Genomic DNA, 22,522 nt, shown 5'->3' with positions numbered 1-22,522 from the left:
TCTCCCTACGTTCTTCGAGAGAGTATAGCCGCAGTTTATTCAGCCTTTCTTCGTATGAGAGATCATTGAGCCCCGAGACCATCCTGGTGGCCATTCGCTGGACCGACTCAACTCTCATCACATCCTTATGGTAATGTAGCCTCCAGAATTGTACACAGTACTCCAGATGAGGCCTCACCATGGTTCTGTACAATGGCATTATGACTTCGGGTTTCCGACTGACAAAGCTTCTCCGGATACAACCCAGCATATGCCTAGCCTTGGATGAAGCCTTCTCCACTTGATTGGTAGTTTTCATGTCTTCACTAATGATCACCCCCAAATCTCGTTCTGCTGCAGTCCTAGCCAAGGTTTCTCCATTCAATGTGTACATTCTGCACGGATTGTTGTAGCCAAGAAGCATGACCTTGCATTTTTTAGCGTTGAAGTTAAGCTGCCAGGTCGAGGACCAATGCTCCAATGAAAGCAGGTCCTGCGTCATACTGTCGGACAATTTGTTGTTACTTACAATGTTACATAGTTTGGCATCATCGGTGAATAATGTTATTTTACCTTGAAGCCCTTGAGTCATGTCGCCTATGAATATGTTGAAAAGGATCAGGCCCAAGACCGAGCCCTGCGGCACACCACTGGTCACCTCCGAAGTTTTGGAGGGGGTACCATTAACCACCACCCTCTGAAGTCTACCACTCAGCCAATTGTTGACCCATGCAGTTAGTGTTTCACCTAATCCCATCGATTTCATCTTGCTCAATAACCTGTGGTGGGGGACACTAGCAAAAGCTTTACTGAAGTCCAAGTACACGACGTCCAGGGACTCTCCCAAATCTAGTTTTCCTGTTACCCAGTCACAGAAGCTGATGAGATTGGATTGGCAGGACCTACCCTTGGTGAATCAATGTTGGTGGGGATCGCGTAGATTCTCCTCGTCTAGGATCGTGTCCAATTTTCGTTTGATTAGAGTTTCCATGAGTTTACTCACTATTGATGTGAGACTCACCGGCCTGTAATTCGCAGCCTCTGCAACCCTTTTTGTGCAGAGGAACGACATTGGCTGTTTTCCAGTCTAAGGGGACTCTTCCCGTACTCAGGGAGAGATTGAAGAGTACGGATAACGGTTCCGCTAGGATGTCACTGAGCTCACTGAGCACTCTGGGATGTAGATTGTCCGGTCACATGGCTTTGTTCACCTGGAGTCTTGATAGTTCTTCGTAGATGTCACCGGGTGTGAATTCAAAATTCCGAAACGGGTCATCCGAACTCTGCTTTGCCTGCCGCTTTGCCGGACCCTGGTGCCTCGGAGGTGAAGACCGAGCAGAAGTATTCATTTAGGAGTTCAGTTTTATCTGAATCTGATTCTACATAATTCCCGTCTGGTTTCCTATGGCGCACTATCCCGTCAGTGTTTCTTTTTCTGTCACTAATATACCTGAAGAAGGATTTGTCTCCCTTCTTAATGTTCTTTGCTAGGTTTACTTCAACCCGATGCTTGGCTTCTCTGACTGCCACTTTGACCACTGTAGACTTGGCCATGTATTCTAATTTAGCCTCCCTTGTCTCCGAATGTTTGTAGGAAATGAATGCTCGTTTCTTTTCTTTAACGAGGTCTGAGATCTCTGCGGTGAACCATTGCGGTCTATTGTTTCTTCGCCGTTTGCTTACTGATTTTATGTAGCGGTTCATTGCTACATGTAGGGTAGATTTCAAGGTTGACCACATAGCCTCCACATCATCAGTCCCAGCTTGGTTTTGTAGTGCCTGATGGACGAAATCTCCCATGCGTTTGAAGTCAGTGCCTCGAAAGTTGAGTACTTTTGTTGTCGTGCTTGATCTAGTGGAACCTTTCCTGAGGGTGAACCATACCATGTTGTGGTCACTGGAGGCTAGCTTATCGCCTACTGCGTCCTCCGAGATGCTTTCTCCGTTGGTGAGTACCAGGTCTAGTATCGCCTGGGCCCTAGTGGGCTCCAAAACCAGTTATGGAGGATAATAGCCTTCTGCTGCTGCTGGTTGTCGCTGAGAGTGTGTTCCAATCTGCATCGGGCATGTTGAAGTCCCCTAGCAGTACAGTGTCCCCCCTTAAAGTGATATTCTCTATGTCTTTGATTTCCAGCTGTCTTGGAGGTCTGTATATTACACCAAGATACAGGCATTTTTTGCTGCCTCTGGCTAGGATTACCCAGAGTGATATGTTATAAGAACTAGCTTCCTCAACAACAGAGCTTTTAAGCCTTTGTGCTTCTTGTGGGCGACTACATTTGCTTGTCTGACTGCAAAGTTACACACAATTTCAAAACACATGAGAAAAGCAACATGATATTCACAATCAAAATAATGTGCAAATTGATTTTAACGAGTGGGCTGTTACCTAGTTAACTAGTCACATGCAAATTTATTGATAAACTAGGGGTATAAATTTGTGTTTAAATGGCATGCCTTCTTCATTGCATAACTTTTGAAAATCTAAGTTATACATGTAAATTCATAACATACCCCCCCCTTGCAACATTTCTTTTTTTTAAATGCAACCATACTTATGCATAATAGGAATGTGCAAGTTTTTTGGTGACTGAAAATCCACTTAAGAAATATAGCCTATAGTTATACATAGATCTTTACTTTATGTGCAGAAGTTGCAACTAAGCTGGCCAAAACTTAGAACATGCTGGGAAAAATTTTGAAATCTTTGATTTCAGTTTTTACATTCTCGGCCTATATTTATTTCTTTGAGTTTGCTGGGAGCAGAAACCAACCCACATTCTATTAAAGCAAGTCGGGGCTCAACCATTTGACCAGAAAACAGACTGCTGGCTCCCAAAACAACAATATTTTTTGTTGTTTAAGCACATTGGCTAAGAAAAAAAGAAAATGGATTTATTTATTGTTTTAGGCAACAAAAGACAATAATAACTAAATGGAAAGAGTTGACAACACAGTACAAGATGCACAACAAAGAAATCAGTCGGCCACAAGAAAGAATGCAGGACCTGGAATGGTGCACTTCAGCAAACAGCTATTATCAGTTAGGGGGAGTTTTCTGTTGCCATTCAAATAGCGGTACTTCATAACACTAACATTTTACTGTAACTCCATACCAGTACCCTAATCGAATGCTGTTAGGAAACATTGAAGCAGAACTTTTAATCATGGAATGACCTCAGATGCAGGCAGTTTGCCAAAACACAGGCAGTGCTGGGTCTTCAATAAACTTGTTTCCTCTACTCCTTCTTGTGGCCAACTAGGCTTTTTTTGTTGTTAGATAGCAAAAAGGGCTCGTCATCCCCAGCGTGTCCATGGTAACTTGCCATGACATTGTCTGCTCCACAGTATGAACACAACCACGGGGCCTGCAAATCTGTTTAAAACATTAAGAGCTAGATTTGTCGGCTGGCGCCTCCAGAACTGGTGCCAGTCACATGTCAGTTAAGAACCAGCGCTGGTTGCAGAATAGTGACCAGGTCAAACATACATGTCGGAAATGCAGACCAAGGTTTTGAAGGCCTACATTTCCTATGTTTAATGTGAAATCACGTCTACGGAGGCACCTAAGGTCATTTCCAGTGTTAACCATGCCTCCTTCGACCTCAGACACCTCCTTAGATGAGATTCCGGCGCCAGTGGGCACTTTTTTTTCTTTAATGCGATTTTAATTATTTTTAAGCAACGTGGTCAATTACCACGTCACTTAAAGGTAATTAAATCAATTAAGTTAAGCAGCGGTAGGGCGCCTATCTTCTGGTGCTGCTTCCAGAATCAGGGCCCAAATCTCTACGAATCTAATGTCTCTTACAAACAGCTTATCAACTCAATACAAAATTAAAGATACCTATGTCTGCTACTGTAGCATGTGAATTTTGGTAGGATCAGATCTCTGCAACTGCACACTAAGGCAATTCTACATGGCAACCTATCTGAAAAAAGTCTTCATGCCTAAGGAGGGGAAGAGGTACAAATCCCACTGAAGTGGGAAATTAACACAAAATGCGAGACAAAATTCATCTTGCCAAGAAAAGATGATTACTGGCAGCGAGCACTGTCCTCCACGACAAATTTTCCTACCAAAAAAGACTTTGCAAGGGGAATCTGAGTGTGGTGCATTCCATAATCCTTTCATCACAAAAACCCCCTCACCAGAGAATGAAGTTCATTACACAAAATAATCCATTGGAGGCACTGCCCCTCAAACAGTCTCTCTTCTGAAACATCAGCAATCATTCATATTCCATGCCAGGATTATTCTGAATTAAACAGAACGCAGCCATGAAGAAAAAGTGGTTTGTATTGGCACATGTACCAGTCACTACTAATACCACTGCAGGTTAGCAGGCAGCAGGTGAACCGATTAGGGATTAGGAAAGAAAAGAGAAAGAAAAATGAAGAGAAATTACTGAGGTAAGGATTTAAACCCCAAGAGAAAGCAGAGACAAAACCCATTAAGTCAAGTTAATTTAAAAAAAGGAGGAAAAATAAAGCTTCAGTCATAGGCGACACAGAATGATGTGAATGGCAGAACAGAAAGCTTTTTTTTCTCTGCAAATACCTGAATTTTCATTGTCATTTAAAAAAAAAAAAAAAATAGGTTTTTGTTTGGCTTATTTTTACAAAAACATTCCAGTAAAATTGATATGCCAGTAGTGCTGTGAGGTGGCTTTAGTTCTAGAGGACGTGCTGGTTTAGGATTCTTCACACTACATATTGGTAGGGGTCTGCTTTGCCTGGGTCTGGAGTAGCGAACGGACTGAGCCACGCTACAGAGAACGGGTGGCCAAATACTGCTTTCAAGTTCATCCATTTTGTTTTTTTAGCCCATCTTCTCTCTTCCTTTTTCAATTGCTCTATTCCCTGAAAACACAGAAATGTGACACTTTCAGTAAAGCTCCTGTGTGCTTTTTATGGCTTACAGACTGGGCACCTACCTCTTGAGGTTTCTTTCATACCAGTATAGATAACAAAGCTATTTTTAAACATTTTTAGATGTTGTGCACACATGGTTATATAATAAAAGCATTGAAACAGTGGCCTTCAAAATGATGTGTGCTTTTTACTTAATGGACTATGCGAGATTTGCAGGCAAGCAGTGACTGAATCATTCACAGGACAGTAGATTTTAAAAAACCACATACAAACTATGGCACTTTTTAATTTTATGCATGCTGCTGGGTCAAGCAAGGTTCTAAAAGTTTTTCTCTGTCCATCCTCAAATCTTTAAAGAATATTTTAAGGCAATCATAAAACATCCTTTCTATAGGGTGGGTTTATGTTGAGGATGTGATTGTTCTCATATTTTTATATATAATATGCTTCCAACTTGGTGGCTGAAGCATGAAACCAAATCTATTAAACAAAAACACTGCTTAGTATTCCTCCCCCCAAGTAAAAAATGGGTCCGTCAATTAAAAAAAAACACACCCCAGAATTTTTTCAAGCTTGGGAAGAAAAACACGAAGCAAATAATATAGGTTTGCAGACAAAAAAAAAAAACCCCAAACAAAGTTTGGAGAGACCGTAGTATCAGCAAATAGCAAGTTAGAGGAAGAAACCGAACTTCATTAGTAAAAAAAACAAAACACGTTAGACGAGCAACAGGGAGGAGCCGCAGCATCACCTGCATTCAGTCAGCATCCTAACAAAGTCTTAATAAATGAGCTAGTGCAGTGGTCTCAAACTTGCAGCCTGGGGGCCACATGCGGCCCGCCAGGTACTATTTTGAGGCCCTCGGTATGTTTATCAAATCACAAAAGTAAAATAAAACCAGTTTCTTGATCATATGTCTCTTTAGCTATAAATTATTACTATTAAGACTTAGCCAAAAGGAAAGATTTATAAAACTAAAGAGTTTTACCTCATGCAAAACTGTCATTTCTTTAATAAGACATTAACTATTTTTTTCTGAGGCCTTCCAAGTACCTACAAATCCAAAATGTGGCCCTGCAAAGGGTTTGAGTTTGAGACCACTGAGCTAGTGCCTCTGACTCTACATTGAAACTCAAAAGTAAAAACACAAAAATATGAGAATATCCAAGAATAAAGAAGAGAAGCAGGATGTGAAGAGCAGGCAGACAAGTTATTGGTAAATTTTCTGAAGTTCATTAAGGTACCTGCTTTACATTTCACAGTGAAAAGTCAAAATAAGCCCCATTTCTCCTCATCCTTGAAGCTAAAGAGGCTTACACTTCTCCCTCCGTATTCGCTGTGATAGGGGATTAACAGAACCGCAAATACAGAAAAACCGTGAATAACTTTTTCATATGTTATTCGCTGTTTTCTATTAAAAACCATCGTGAATATAGTGAAACCGCGAATAGCATGGTGGGAGACCTAGTCTGTTCCTGAAGGAGAGGCCAAACACGGTGAAGAAAGTGCCGGGAACCAGCGATTTTCTCTGTAAACGCTTGGAATCAGCAATTTCTCTATGCAAACTGATGTAATTTGGGGGGAGGAGCCAGCAAGCTAAAAACCATGAATAATCGAAACCGCGAATACTGAAACCGCGAATACGGAGGGAGAAGTGTATAACCTTCTCAGGATGATTCCCGAGCACAGCACACTATCAAACGCTGGCAGAAAAGCACACAGGTAGGCAAACAGATCTTAGAGAAGAGGAGGGGTACATGAAAAATGGTTTAAATCTTTTGTACATCGCCATGATGTATTTCGCACGGTGGAATTTTGAATGCTCATAAACGAACAAAATGAAAAAGGTACAACGGGATACAACACTCACCGTCTCGTCGGTACAGATAGAGTGCACCTGGGTCCCAAACATCACAGCAGTGAAGATGAGAAATAGAAGACCCTCAAAACACAACAGGATGAGAAGGATCACTGTAGTGGGTGGAGAGAATGAACTGCATTCTAAAGATAAATAAAAACAAACAAACAAAAAAAAAAATTTCAAAACCGATACACAGAAAAGACTGCTGGAGCAACTAGGCAATCAGGGCAAACGAACATTCCACTGTAGATGCATTTTTCCAACGCTTTGTAAGCCATAGAAATTACAGGGGAAAGGCAAACAAATGACCCTCGATTTAATCTTCTTGAACAAATGGGCATTATTACCATAGGCCCCCCCAGAGGGCTTACAACAGTGATCTCCAACATGCGGCCCTTGAAGCCCTCCGTTGCGGCTTGTAAACAATTGGCAGATATGCTCTTCAAATTCCTGTAAATGGGTTACTTTCAATCTTGCCCACTTGATATAGGAACTGCAAACAAAATCTCTTAAGTGCGTTACTCATTTATGGCATTTGCTACTGTTGACAATCCAAGTTTTTCAAATATACCCTTGAAATGTTGTAGAAGCAATATCATTATTAATTTTTAATGTTTAATATCCTCTTAGGGCTTTTTCGTATTCACACTGTAACCCTTTACATGAAAAAGGTCAGAGACCACTGGCTTACAGTCTAAGAGTGAAAATGCAAGAGATGGAAAAGCCTTAGTACATCCATTCATCTGGATTTTGCCGCTTCATTTTTCATATAGTGTTTTAATAGAGTGACTTCATTTTGGACTCCTGTTTTCATTCTGGTTATTTGTGGATTTCCCACCCCTTTGTTTTTCGATTTGAGTTTTGTGGTTTGCCACCCCTTTGTTTTACAGTCTAAGGCAGGGGTGTCAAAGTCCCTCCTCGAGGTCCGCAATCCAGTCGGGTTTTCAGGATTTCCCCAATGAATATGCATGTGATCTATTTGCATGCACTGCTTTCATTGTATGCTAATAGCTCTCATGCATATTCATTGGAGAAATCCTGAAAACCCGACTGGAATGCGGCCCTCGAGGAGGGACTTTGACACCCCTGGTCTAAGGGCTCCTTTTACTAAGGTGCACTAATGGATTTAGAGCAGGGGTCTCAAAGTCCCTCCTTTTAAGGCCACAATCCAGTCAGCTTTTCAGGATTTCCCCAATGCATGCACTGCTTTCAATGCATATTCATTGGGGAAATCCTGAAAACCCGACTGGATTGCGGCCCTCAAGGAGGGACTTTGAGATCCCTGATTTAGAGCATGCTAAATGCTAAGAAGCCCATTTGATTCCTATAGGCCACTTAACATTTAGCACATGCTAATCGTTAGGGTGCACTAAATCCATTAGGACTCCTTTTATTAAGGGGTGCTAAATCTGTACCCGAGACATAAAACACTTATGACCAGGATATTGCGAAACATTTAATATTAAGATCTTTTTGCTACGACTGCTCATGGCAATGGTCCTTCCTCTACCATTAACACACTGTAATTCAGGGCTCACTATGCTGCTCTTTTAACATTCCCACCATCAGATTTGTACCATTTACTATAATTTTCCCATTTTTTAAGTTACAAACACACACATCTCCAAGGCAGATAATGATTTCCATAGCTCTAAAACTACTACTACTATTAATTATTTCTAGAGCGCTACCAGACGTGGGTACACTTGACTATCTTTTGTTTTACTGCCCACTGGTTCAAACATTCTGGTAGGAAGTGTGGAATAAAATACTATATTGGAAATTCGTATACCTCTTTCTCATGGCATGGTGATATGTAGAGCACATGTTACTTCAACAACCTTATTGCCAATAAATAAAAACAAACTATTCCTGATACTATCTGGAGTAGCACTACAGTCAATAGTTGAGAACTGGAAGGATTTCACATTGTTGAATTTTCATTTTTGGTGGGAAACTGTGTGCTTCTTCTATAAGTATGAAGCTAATTTAGCTGAAAGATCGGGGAATATGGCCTCATTTAAGGATGTTTGGAGCGCTTTAGAGGGTTTTGTAAAGCAATGTGTGTGATGGAATGATTGACCTGCCAGACATATGGGAGGGAGTTAGGGTGAGGATTTGGGTTAGGGAGGGAGGGATGGGTAGATAATGACATGTTTTCTGCTAAGAATTTCCTAATGTATGTTCACTTATGTTTATAATATATTTATGTATTGCATCGAAACATTCAAGATAATGAAGGGAATAGACTTAGTAGATAAAGACAGGTTGTTCACCCTCTCCAAGGTAGAGAGAATGAGAGGGCACTTTCTAAAATTAAAAGGGGATAGATTCCGTACAAACGTAAGGAAGTTCTTCTTCACCCAGAATGTGGTAGAAATCTGGAATGCTCTTCTGGAGGCTGTTATAGGGGAAAACATCCTCCAAGGATTCAAGACAAAGTTAGACAAGTTCCTGCTGAGCCAGAATGTACGCTGGTAAGGCTAGACTCAGTTAGGGAACTGGTCTTTAACCTAAGGGCTGTCACGGGAGCGGACTGCTGGGCACGATGGACCACTGGTCTGATCCAACAGCAGCAATTCTTATGTTCTTAATAAAGATTGAACTAAAATATATATATATATATATATATATATATATATATATATATATATATAGCGCTACCAGACGTACGCAGCTCTGTACAGAGTCACAAAGGAGACAGTCCCTGCTCGAATGAGCTTACAATCTAAACAGACAACAAGGTTACCAGGGTAGGGGTTCAGGTCTTTATGATTATCCACGAGGAATATCCAAGAGATACAATGCATGCAAATCTCTCTCATGCATACTCATTGTGGATATCAAAAAAATCTGATTGGCTAGGTGTATCACGAGGACTGGGTTGAGAAACCCTGCTCTAAAAACAAGGTGAAATTATTCTTACCTGTTAATTTCTTATCCTTGAGCCTGCTATATATCAGTCCAAACCAGTAGGCAAATGTAAAGCAGCGAAACTTGAATATTCCAGTAACATCATCGTTATAAGGAATGGTGCAGCCTGAAACAGTTCAGTATGTATTCTTTACTTTGGGCTTTTGCATTAGTAAACGGAACATAAACTAGAACATCGCCATAACCCTGGGATCCATCCTGGGTACTCTTTGATATGAATAACCATCTTCTATTCTATTTACAAAGTGAGGATGAGCTAGGAAAGCTTCCCAGGGTTATAGTCTACCAGGAAGGGACACTGGACTAGTCTAGCAGAACTCAAGGAATTTAAAAGGTAAGAATTTTACCTTTCTTCTTTTCCTGTTAAACCAGGGAGATGTAATAAAGCTTTCACCCCTCTGGGCAAGAGAAAAGTAAGGCCCTTTTTATAATTTTACTGTCCAAAGCATTATTTGCTTGGGTCAAGACATCCAACCTGTAATGTTTCACAAATAAATGTAATGACCAAGTCCTTGCAAATATCTTCTGAGGAGACAGCTTTGGCTTCCACCAAGGAACGCAACTGTGATTGTATTGTATTATGTGTTTATTTATTATTCGCCTTATACAAAGCGAAGACAAATTAACAAACATAATAAATGTCATTACAAACATAAAACTATACAAAAGTGCAATCTAAAAAACACAAAAACATAAAACAATTAGCAGCGATGAAACATCAATATTCATAGCATATCTCCTCATAGTCACAAACGCAGTTCCCTATTATTCACCCATATTTCATTTTACAAAACAGATGGCGTTTCAGCAATCTTTTAAATGTTTTCAAATTCCCCTGTTGCCGTATATATTGCAGAAGCCTGTTCCATTCCTCTGGGCCAACATAGGAGAACACACCTGCCCTTGTTGTTTGCAATTTTAGCTCTTTTCTAGTCAGGATCTTCAAATCCCAGTGGTCAGAGGAACACAACTTAGGGAGCACAATATGATAGTCAATTAGGTATTTGGGGGCCAAACTATGCAGACTCTGATAAACTATCAACAGCAGCTTATAAATGACACGGAAATCCATCTTAAGCCAATATAGGTTGATGTAAAAATAGGATATATGTTCAGCTCTTGTTAATCTAAACAATGTCCTTATGATGGAATTTTGCACTACCTGCAACACATGAAGAACATTGGAAGGCAAGCCAAGTAGAATGAAATTACAAAATCGAGGCTAGACATCACAACTGTCTGAAGGACGTGTTTATATAGTACTCCATGAAAAGTAAGCAAATGATGCAGTACCCTCAACTTAAAATGTTTTCCTCACCACCACAGACACATGCTGTCTGAACGACAACTGAGAATCACTCCCAGATAACATATTTCAGATGACACTTCAACAGAGTCCAACAGCATAACCGAAGATGCCAAATTCCGCTGAGGGTCTCTGGAGAGGACCATTAAGGTTGTCTTGTCAACATTCAATCTCAGCCTATTCTCATCCAACCAATCCTTTATATGAATCATGATTTCATTCAAAAATGTAACTTCTGTTGTCTGATCTGTGTGTTCCAAACATGTCGGATGAAATGCCGACAACATAACCTCCTGATTGACTTGGAAAGCCGAGACCACCTGCGGTAAACTCTATATGACACGTTAAGGGTATCTAAAAAAAAAACTATACAATGGGCCCAGATACAAATTAAACAGCATTGCTGACAGGGCCGACCCCTGTGGGACTCCCATTGTTACCTTACGTAACACTGACCATGTCCCATTAACCATGACTTCTTGTGTCCGGTTCTGTAAAAATGATTAAAACCACTCAATATAGTTCCTGCCAGACCACAAGCACTCAATTGAATAATTGTTTCGTGAATTTTATCGTTAGGGCTAGCCAAAAAAAAACAAAAAACTTAGTTTTTTCAAAATTAAGCTTTAGTCTGAACTGTAGCATCCACAATTCTACCTTTACTCAAATCTCTAACCTTTTGGAAATCAATTCATTCAAAACAGCCTTACAGGGGAACAAAATAGTAATATCATCTGTGTATATATAAAACATCACATTTAAACAGTGAAGTAAATATGCCAAGGATACTAAATAGATATTAAATAGTGTTGGAGATAACGGAGAACCCTGTGGAACTCCACATGAGTTCTTCCAGGAAAAAGAATATTTGTCTTCAGTGAAAACTTCATATGTTCTATGTTTCAGGAACCCACTAAGCTAATTTTTTATCATGATCCACTAAATCAAAAGCGCTGCTCAGATTCAACTGCAGGATCAGGGCATTAGTGCCAGTACTAAATTGAATAGTAAGCTGAGTTATTAAAGATGCTATTACTGTCTCTGTACTATATCCTGAGCGGAACCCTGATTGATAATCATGTAAAATGTTAAATTTATCCAAGTATTTTACTAATTCAGCATTTACCAAACCCTCCATTATTTTTTCAAACAATGGAATATTAGCTACTGGTCTATAACTATTTTCACACATTAACGATTCCTTAGAATTTTTCACAATAGACAATTATTATTCTTCCTAAATTTTGCTCAAATTGTCCCTTCTGCAACTGAAGAATAATCTATTTATACAGGTGAGCTTTAAAAGTAAACGCTGCATTCCTCAATACATTTCTCGGGCAAATATCTAATCGACAATATTTATTTACATACTTTGAATATAGTTTACAGAAAAATTCCAATCTGGGACAGCAAATTGTTCCCAGATAATATCTGTCCTGACGCCCTCTAATTGTCCTGAAATTGTCTATAAAATCATTAAATTGAACATTAAAAACTAGTTGCAGACTACTGATTTTATTTTTAAAAAATTCTGCCAATTTATCGGCAGATGGAATAATTTCCTTATTTGATCAGTTTTTTTTTTTAAATCAATCTCAAAATAATCCATGAACCAATTTAAAAAGCTCTTTACTATTAGTCTTTACGCCTCCAATCTTTTGCTTATAATAGATGCTACATTTCTCTGAAATCATAGTTTTATATTCCTTAAGTTTCATTCTCCATTTGATTCTATTTTCTATTTTACCCGATTTAATCCAAGTCTTCTCTGTCCTTCTAAGTGCCCTTTTTTGTTCTAATAACTCTGTATCAAACCAAATATTTACTCTTTCTCTCCTAAACATTTGCCTATGTGGTGCTATATCATCTAAAATTTGAGTACTTGAATTAACCCAATCTGATAAAAAAAATTTCTTCTTGTCCCTCTATTTTTTTCAATTCATAATGTGACCAGAATTCTATATGATCTATCTTACCTCTTCCCATAAAACCAACCTTCTTTTTTCTGTATTTCCTATTGTTATTTACTGTACTTAAATTTATTCTGCCATTTTAAAAGAAAATTACATAAACGATGGTCTAACCAAGCTGTATCACTCCATGATAACTCTAAGATCAATTTTTGTGTTAGAATGTAGTTTTGTAGAAAAAGTCACCAAATCTAATAGATGGCCCTTAATATTTGGTTTTTCGTATTGTGGTAATTTAAAATCCAAACTCTTTAAAAAAGAAAATAAAATCAAAAACTGTACTCACCTGTACTCGTCTGTACTCGCCTGATCCATATGAATATTTATATCACCCAACAAAAGGTGATATGAGCCTAACGTTGAGCTTGATAAAACAATCTTCCATTCTGTTACATCCCTTCTGGATTCCATACGATAGGTGATGTGCCAAAGCCACGGTAGCTAGGGAGGGACAGAAGAGCCTGCCCTCAAAACCGAGGTCCCAAAAAAAATGGCATTAGAATGCACTGCAACAACTCAGTAAAACCGGGCAAAAGTATGAAGAGAGGACCAAGAAACTGCAATGCAAATTTCATCAGGATGAATCGCGCAAGATGCCCCCCATGACGCAGCCACACTTCTCATCGAATGCTGCTTGCCATGGGCGAAAGTCACGTAAATGGCCATTCTAATCCATCGAATGATCAAGGACTTGGATGCCAGCCTACCACGGTGAGGTGAAGCAGTGAACAAAAAGGTGATCATACAGCCTGAACTCAACTGTCCTTTCCAAATAAAGGAGCAAGACCCTCTGGACATCCAAATTGTGGAAGATCTGATCTGTGTGTTCCAAACCTGTCAGATGAAATGCCAACAACATAATCTCCTGATTGACTTGGAAAGCCGAGACAGAAAAGATGTGGATTTCTGCAACACCCAGACTGCGGGTTGGGATTGAACACTGAGCTTATGGAATCCAGAAGGACCGTAACAGAACTCATCTTAGCAAAAGGGCCCTAAAATTAGGCTACTTCTCTAGTCAAATGAATAAACTTTGTTTCTTAACTTGTCCTCCTTTTGGTCTTATTCTTATGTTTTGGGTTAGGACTTTTTTTTGTGTGTGTTTGTGTGTGTGGGGGGGGGTTAAGCTTCTTTAATCAACACAATTCTCCCTTGAGTTCCAAAATTATAATGGCTAGGAAGAGCAAACTGGGCATGCATTTGTTCCTGAGGTTCACTTGCAAGAACATAATTAATTTCTACTTACTTGTCCAGTCTTCTTCAAAGCAGTACAGGAAGTGGAAACCCACCATGAAGAGAGCATGGAAGGAAATTAGTGCTATATACATCTGAAACACAATATGATACACAACATAGTCATAAAAAAGTATGCAAGAAATTAATTTTAACAGCTAAGTTCCATATCAGCATCAAACAGAGATTGGTGTAAAGGACATCTAGGACAAGGGTTCTCAATAGTGATTTTCAAGAACTATAAACAGCTGTAGTTTTCAAGGTGATTATGTTATGCAAATTAGCCTTGTTCTATTTTAAAACATACCTATAAAAACACAAGGTGTTAAAGAACACTGTGCAAAAATCCTTAAAGACACCTGTAGAGCAGCGGTTCCCAGCCCTGTCCTGGAGGACCACTAGCCAGTCAGGTTTTTGGGATAACCCTAATGAATATGTATGAGAGAGATTTGCTTATAATGAAGGCGACAAGGCATGCAAATCTGCTCCATGCATATTCATTAGGGCCATCCTGAAAACCTGACTAGCTGGTGGTCCTCCAGGACAGAGTTGGGAACCAAAGCTATAGAGCACTTAAAAATCCATGTGGGTAAGAATATATGGCTTGAATTAAATAGCCGTTGTTATGTAGATTTAGAAACCTATTTTCTGGAATCTTTCCAGCACTCAAATGCAACTATGCCCGACTTCACCATGTGCCTGACTGGCCAATATAAATTTTTATCATAGATGGCATTAATTTAAATTGCTTTGTAACATTGCCTAACATGGTGGCATCCAGTGGACCATGAAAAAGTCACAATGATTGATATAGGATAATTACTGTCTATACAAACTCTTGAACTTTACACATTGCAAAGTTAGTAGGTCTCTTAAGAAGCAAAGCACCAGTTTTCTCAACTAAAGTAAAGAAGCAGCAGGAGCCACACACAAAGCTAACAGCTCCCAGCGACACTGATCAAAGTCCTTGGAGAAGACTTCCTCAAGAAAGATTCCACAGGCAACCTAATGGCATAGGACTGAAGATGCTTTGTATTTCATACCAGACTTTGCACACAGCAGATTGTAATGCTCCCTTACTAGATGGATCCGAGCTTGTTGGAAGCCCAGTTCTCATTGCTAGGAACTCCTCTCATATGAGGAAAGGCTAAAGAGGTTAGGGCTCTTCTGTTTGAAAAGAAAAAAAAAAAAAAAAAAAAAGAGATGGATGAGAAGGGATATGATCGAGTGTGTGTAATGGGTAAAAGTGAATCAATTTTTTACTCTCTCAAAAATAAAATTTAAAAAAAAAAAAAAAAAAAGACTAGGGGGCACTCAATGAAGTTACATGAAATACCTTTAAAACAAATAGGAGGCAATATTTTTTCACTCAATGATTAGTTAAGTCCTGGTACTCTTGCTGGAGTATGTGGTAACAGTGATTAGCATAGCTGAATTTAAAAAAGATTTGGACAAGTTCCTGGAGGAAAAGTCCATAGTCTGCTATTGAGACAGACATGGGAGAAGCCTCTGCTTGCCTTGGGATTGGTAGCATGGAGTGTTACCATTATTTGGTTTTTTGCCAGGTATTTGTAACCAGGATTGGCCACTGTTGGAAGCAGGATACTGGGCTACATAAACCATTGGTTTGACCCATATGGCTGTTCTTATGTGAGAGAGAATTAGATAAGGAAAATAAAAGCCAAGATACCTCCACTTTAAACCTTTATTTGGCATTGTTGCTCAGAAGCAACATGTGTCTTCTATGGCTCTTATGGGAGATCTGCATCTCCAAATGCCTGTTTACTTGGCACTGTTGCTCTCGTTCAACATCAAGTTACATAAAGCAGCCGATTCACCATCTGCCAATTAAAGGGTTAAATTGAGAAACTGCTTATTTCTAGGCAATCACAATCAGTGCATAATACTAGCCTATGAAGTATACCTGTACAGATGAAAATGGTGATGCCTGGGGAGAATAAGAAGGAAAGGAAGTGGTAGAGAGAGTTTATAGTTTAGTTTATTATAAACTTTTTATACAGCAAATACTAACATGTGGATCTAAGTGTTGTACAATCACTAATAGTTAATTTTATTAAATGAAAATAGCACCATATAAAAATAGGACAGTAGCATATAAATAAAACAAGCACACAGATTCTCAGTGCTACAGGTCAGCCCAGTTATCAGGAGGCAGCCATATTGAAAAATTAGGTTCTTACCTCAATAATCTTGTTTCTATTAATATACACAGGAGTCCATACTTTAGCTGTTGATTCCCACTAACAACAAAACTGCAGAAGGATGTCCCTTTAAGATTTTGGACTCCTCCCCTTCTGCAGTGGAGAACAGCTCGCTCTTCAGTTGGTACCAAAGCAATCAAACTCCACTAAAATAGAAGAAAAGGAGGAGGAGTGGCAAGGGAACTTTCCTGACAACAAACATATTCTGTTCTGCTCCGTAATTTATGAAAAAAGAACCATGGTTAATAAACAAGTAACAATTTAACATTGAACAAATTACACACATGAGTAGCTAGGTATTCCAGCACACTGGTCCCTGCACTGAAAACATTGTTTTGTGACTGACTGATAACTTCACAATATTCGAGGATGGTACTAACAACAACTTCCTGTTGACAGATCGCAAGACACGTTCTGGCTGATGAAACCGCAGCATGGGCACATAAAACAACTGGACAGTTATCCTGCAGCAGCTTGAAAATCATAACACAAAATCTTGTATTTGATGCAAGCATCAACCGGCAACCAATGCAATTCACGCAGAATCGGTAAAATATATTTCAAGGCACGAACAATAATATGCCAATTGCATGACTCGAAGCACACACTTGGGCAAACCCCAAGTACAGAGAGTTAAAATAGTTGAGCACTGGAACTATAAGTGGAAGAAAGATATGGACAAAAGCAGCAGAGACAGACAAGCAAGTAGAGATGACAAAAGCAAAGCAAAACCAAGTACAAGTGAGCAAGGGAATTTGGACGTGCACTCATTAAGCTCAAGGTGTGCAAATAACAAAAAAAATATATATATATGAAATGTGACACCAATGCAAGGCTCTATTCAATTTTATTGTTGCTATTGTGCTATCACGGGCATCCCAAGGCCAGTTGCATTAGTGGGAGGTCGTTATAGTTGCCAAAATGCTGGCCTTCTGATAACGAGCTCAGCTTAAGATCTCAAGACACTCTATTATATACTTTTGGCTCAGTGTGACATCATTAGCTTGACAGCCAATATAATAACATGGGTGGTCTTAAAAGTTAGACAAAGAAAAAAGTTTCAGAAAATTACATTTGTTTGCTTACATTCATTTCTGAATATACATTAACATTTTATAACATATCCAATCTTCTTTTATCATTCTTAAAACGTATTTTAGACAATTTGTCTATGTATCAAACAAGCTGCTAAAAAGCTCTAAACCTTAAAGTGCTGAAAAGTTGTCAGCCTTAGAGAAAAGGAGGGCTCTCCCTAAGCTGACAGTTTCAAATTTCATGGATCTCCACACGGAAGTCTTAGCCTGGAGGAGAAGGGGCTGGTTTCCCCCTCTCTATGCTAGAGACTGTTAATTATTTCCAGATGTTTTAGGATTTCTTTATGTTGCAAATATATATAATATGTTTTTTCAAAACCCATTCTTTTGTTCAATACAGTCACACAATCACATACTTTCAGGCCCTTCATTCATAATTTTCATTCATATCTTGGCCACTCATATTTCATAAATGTTATATCTCAGTTTAGGACACGTTATCCAATATGTTTTTCCTAGCCAGCCTAAAGCACATCTGTTATCAATAACACCACGACGCTGAGAGCCTAAACAAAGACTTGGAAAAACTGACCATAAAATGGATTCCAAAGACACAAGAACCCAAAATGGAGTCCATGTGATTTCCTTCATGATCTAGCCTAATAGCAAAGTACATAAAAAGAGTATTATTATACTTTCTCTTATATTAATCTGTAGTGTGTTTTTCTGGCTTTAGCTTCATTCATATTCAGATTTTTATTCACCGTTTGTTGTACGCTTCTAACAGACACATATGCTTGTATCTAACTAGAGTTACCCAGAATCATACGAAAAGCAGGCATTTAATACTGCACTATCATGTTCTGATATCCATTCCATTACCGTCCCATAAACATCACCCCCTACTGGCCACGAGCCACTACTCCTCACAAGATGAAATGAGACAGAACCAATATAAAGAAAAAGAAGGAACAAGCAAAAACAAAGTCAATCAAGCCAGATTTTAAACAAGATGGAAACTAGTTTATTTTAAAATACAGACCAGGATATGATTTTTTTGCTCTTTATTTTCTCCTGTTTTTACAGGCCTTCCATAGAATAGACAATCCAGGTGACTAAAGTTCCCTCAAAGGCCAACGGAAAGTTTCCTTTAAGATTTAATGGTTTAGTACCCCTCTTCTGCCAGCAGGGGTTACTGTAATATCAGCTTCCTGTATAAGAGAAAATTGCAAGCAGTGGAGGCAGAGCATAAAAATCACATTAATATTTATTGTGGCTAGCCTGAAAACCTGACTGGCTGGAGGTGCACCACAATAGTTTTGTGAACCACTGAGTAAGAGAACATGTGAACCTCAAGTCTCCCATGCCAAAGAAATCTATCCAAGTCACAGGAGCATTCCCTGAGATCTATACCCAGCTCCTCAAAACTACTAACAGTTATGTTTACATAAAAATAAGTGAGCTAGAGCCAAGTTATCAGAACTTAAATTTGTCTAACCATTATAACTATAAACTATTACTGCTAATTTCTATAGTACTATTACGTGCACATGCTTATGTTTTAGAAACAGAACAGCAGACAGTATATTTTTGTTGTTTTGGACTATTCAATTCAAAACACAGCTCTAAGACTTATCTATTCACTGAAAAAATACGACCACATCACAGAGGCATAGCACGACTCACACTGGCTCCCAATATAAATTCCACTGCCTACTATTTAAAGCTATAAACGGAGACAGCCCAACCTACTGGATCAACTAATTCAATCCACCTCAACCAAACACAGGCAAACTCACACACTATTCGCACACCAGCCAACCAAAAATGTCAAACGGAGAAAAATGTATGACAACCCACTGGCCACCAGAGAAGCAAAACTGGACAGAAAAATCACTAATCTGCTGATCTCGACCACAGACTACAAAACCTTCAAAAAAGAAACAAAAACCCTACTCTTTAAAAAACAAAAAAACCCTAACAAAAAACAACCCCCCCCATAAAACCAATATTATACAACCATGTCCCAGCTTCACCTGAAACACTATCTACTCCTTAGCAAATTAGAAAATGTTCAGACTATTCCTTAAAGTTCTTCTTAATATCATAACAATTCTTATGTAATCCGCCTTGAACCGCAAGGTAATGGCGGAATAGAAATCACTAATGTAATATATTCACTGTTTTAAAGCTCTTTTTGTGGATGTGCAGCTGCTCTGACATGACAAGCTAAATTTGAACTATTTGCAAGTTTAAGACTAAAGCCTGACTGCTGAATGAATTCGGACAAAATGCGAGCAGAGTAAGTTGGTAGTAAAATGCCAAGCTAGAAGACTCCTACAATAGATTTAGGAATGCTTTGAAAACCTGTCTCTTTACTCAAGCGATTTGGGGTCCTAAGCAGTGCAGGGTGCAGAGATTCGCAAGGTCTGTTTGTTGCTACTATACGATGTGCTGGTGTCTCACTCATCCTTCTGTCCTACTGAAAGTGCTGGACTTTCCTTCAACTATTTAAGATCATAGAATCAATTTTATCCTATACTTAATCCTGAGTTTTTCTGCAGCCTACTTAATACCTGCTTTATAGCTATATACCGCTTCTTCAGTATAACATGGAACTTTGGAGGCACAGCCAGCCCTGCCTAATAAAGGACACTTTTTTTTTTAAATTCTTTATTGATTTTCCAAACTTAAATAGTGCAATACAACAAATGTAACATATAATCACTAATAATAATACCCTAAGCACGCATGCGCACTCCTACCTGCATGTTCCATGATCCATAGGTCCGTGGCCCCACATGTGCAGTAGAAGGACTCAGCGGTGGTTTCTTCTGCGCATGTGAGGCACTTTAAGCAGGGACGCATGGACGAGACTCCCCCTTCCCGACCTCACTCCGTCTAACTAGACAACCCTGTCCCGGCCTACTAGGCCTGTCCCGGCCTGGGGTGGGGGGGACACAGCGTACAGGGCAGGTCTAGTGGCAGGGTACACCATTTGGTTCAGAATTTTTCTCTTGGATTTTCCTCCTCCTTCCTATGGTCAGGTGCATCTTATAGAGCGAAAAATACGGTATATAAAATGCAATAGTGATAGAAGTGAGAAGAGCTGTGAAACACTGAAGAATTAGAGGACAGCCCAGAGAGATGGGAGGTGGAGCATAACTAAGCGCACATATTACAGAATTGCCTTGCAACTGTATATTCAGCACCAGTGAATATAATATAAACAGTGCGCTAAAATTATTAGTTACCACTGCCACTAAAAATTCAGCCCACAATTGCCCAGGCACTCTTTTCTCTCATATTGCATTATGAAATGCAAGGTGCTAATAGTTGAACAAGGAGAAAGGAAGGCAGTACAATAGCATGGAAACCCCAGGCCAAGACTGAACAGAAGCTGAAAAATTATCTGAAATTAAAAACACACACACACATCACAGAAGAGATTACAGAAAAACAGGTTCTGTTTGGAACAGCCTTCTTACAAAGGGGTTCTAGTAGGCAATGCTGATGTGGAGCTATTAAAACAGATTATGTCCTTACCTTGATAATTTCTTTCCCAGTAGATAGGCGAGTCATTCTAGACAAATGGGTTATCTCCCAATGGATGCAAGCCATCTGCAGAAGGAATCCGCTCTGGATTTTTTCTCTGAATCTCCTCTACTTCACTGAAAGCTCTACTGCCACCTATAGTTAGTACCCAAGCAGAAAGAGCTCTATTGACAGTATGTGAAGTAGGGTCAACAATGGGAACATTCCCAGAACCAACTGTTCTGCTCAAAGAGAAAGCATTAGAATCACAGCCAATAGAAAACAAAAGCATCAAAGAAGCTCAGGAAGTTTTGAACATATTTACAGAATTTTTCAAGGCCCAAAAAGGGCCAGCTGGAATCCAAGAATCAAACTTGGGAGAAGCAGAATGAGAAATTAGGAAGATGCAGGAAGGACTGGGCAGGAGTCTAGAATAACTCACGTATCTACTGTAAAAGATATTATCAAGGTAAGCTGTATATGAAGCAGGCTGAAGAAACCTCAATGAATGAACATTCAAAACCATAGAACAGGTTTCTAAACCAACTTAAAGGTTGTTATTTAGTTTGAGAAAAAGGGTCTCAGTAATACTGCAACGTTCAATGATTGAACGCCAAGGAGGTAATGCAGGTAGGATTTTCTTTCATCAACCCTAAGTTGGTTTAGAAACCTGTTCTATGGTTTTGAATTATCAAGGTAAGGACATACAAGTGGGACGTACAAAAGCAGTCTCAAACAACTAGGGTGGGTTGACTGTGCAGACCCTCAAGATCGAGGACCCAAAGTCAGAGTTCTGTCTTGCAACCACATCCACTCTGTAAAATTTGAAAAATGTGTGCAGAGAGGACCAAGTAGTGCCCTAGCCTCAGCCCACGAGGAGATCATACTTCTGGTAGAACGCACCTTAACAGAAGACTATTTACCACATAGAATGTATGCCGACGAAATAGCCTTATGGATAGAAATAGTGGCCTTGGAAGCGGGAGAACTCCGCTTAGAAGAATTAATCAGCACAAATTGATGGTCCAAGAGGTGAAACTCATTTATGACCTCTGGATACATCCAACTTCTTCAAAATGTGATCCTGCTTCCTAGAACCAGTAGGCTGAAAAACACCGAAGAAAATAAGAAAAAGGGAAAAGTGGAACTAAAACATTCCTTCAGGCTTGCGTGCAAAAGGGAAAAACTACAGGTGGCAGTAAATCTCTCAGTGAAGTAGAGGAGAGTCAGAGAAAAAAAACCAGAGTGGATTTCTTCTGCAGATGGCTCGCTGCCATTGGGAGATAAGCCACTTGTCTAGAATGACTATCTATTGCACTGGAAATACAGTTCAAATTTTTCAACTACACCCTCCAATCTCTAATGTACTTCGCTGTAAAGATTCTGAAAAGCATTGATAGGGCGAATTCAAAAAATATAAACAGTAGAACCTTGGTTTACGAGCATAATTCATTCCAGAAGCATGCTCGTAAACCAAAATACTCGTATATCAAAGCGAGTTTCCCCATAGGAACTAAGGGAAACTCGCTTGATTCGTTCAGCCACCCCCTCCGAGGTGCTGCTCTACCCCCCCC

General features: G+C 39.4%; 1 protein-coding gene across 2 annotated transcripts in view; it reads right to left on the bottom strand.

Moving 5' to 3' along the window:
* ZDHHC3 (zinc finger DHHC-type palmitoyltransferase 3) overlaps window positions 1–22,522 on the bottom strand; it is an 85,231-nt gene that overhangs the window by 40,673 nt on the left and 22,036 nt on the right. Inside the window, exons 5-7 of one of the 2 annotated variants that reach the window (XM_033930329.1) lie at window positions 14,172–14,253; window positions 6,725–6,855; window positions 4,262–4,842 (exon numbers count right to left, since the gene is read on the bottom strand). In XM_033930329.1, coding sequence (XP_033786220.1) covers window positions 4,684–4,842; window positions 6,725–6,855; window positions 14,172–14,253 — 372 coding nt within the window. In that variant the 3' untranslated portion in view covers window positions 4,262–4,683. Of the gene's footprint in view, window positions 1–4,261; window positions 4,843–6,724; window positions 6,856–14,171; window positions 14,254–22,522 lie in introns of those variants that run through there. The other variant, XM_033930328.1, reaches the window with a different exon arrangement.

This window comes from Geotrypetes seraphini, chromosome 2 (assembly GCF_902459505.1).
Source record: "Geotrypetes seraphini chromosome 2, aGeoSer1.1, whole genome shotgun sequence".
NCBI classification, from domain to species: Eukaryota; Metazoa; Chordata; class Amphibia; order Gymnophiona; family Dermophiidae; genus Geotrypetes; species Geotrypetes seraphini.
The sequence above is the reverse complement of the archived record's forward strand: the minus strand, read 5'-3'. Positions and strand labels throughout refer to the sequence as shown.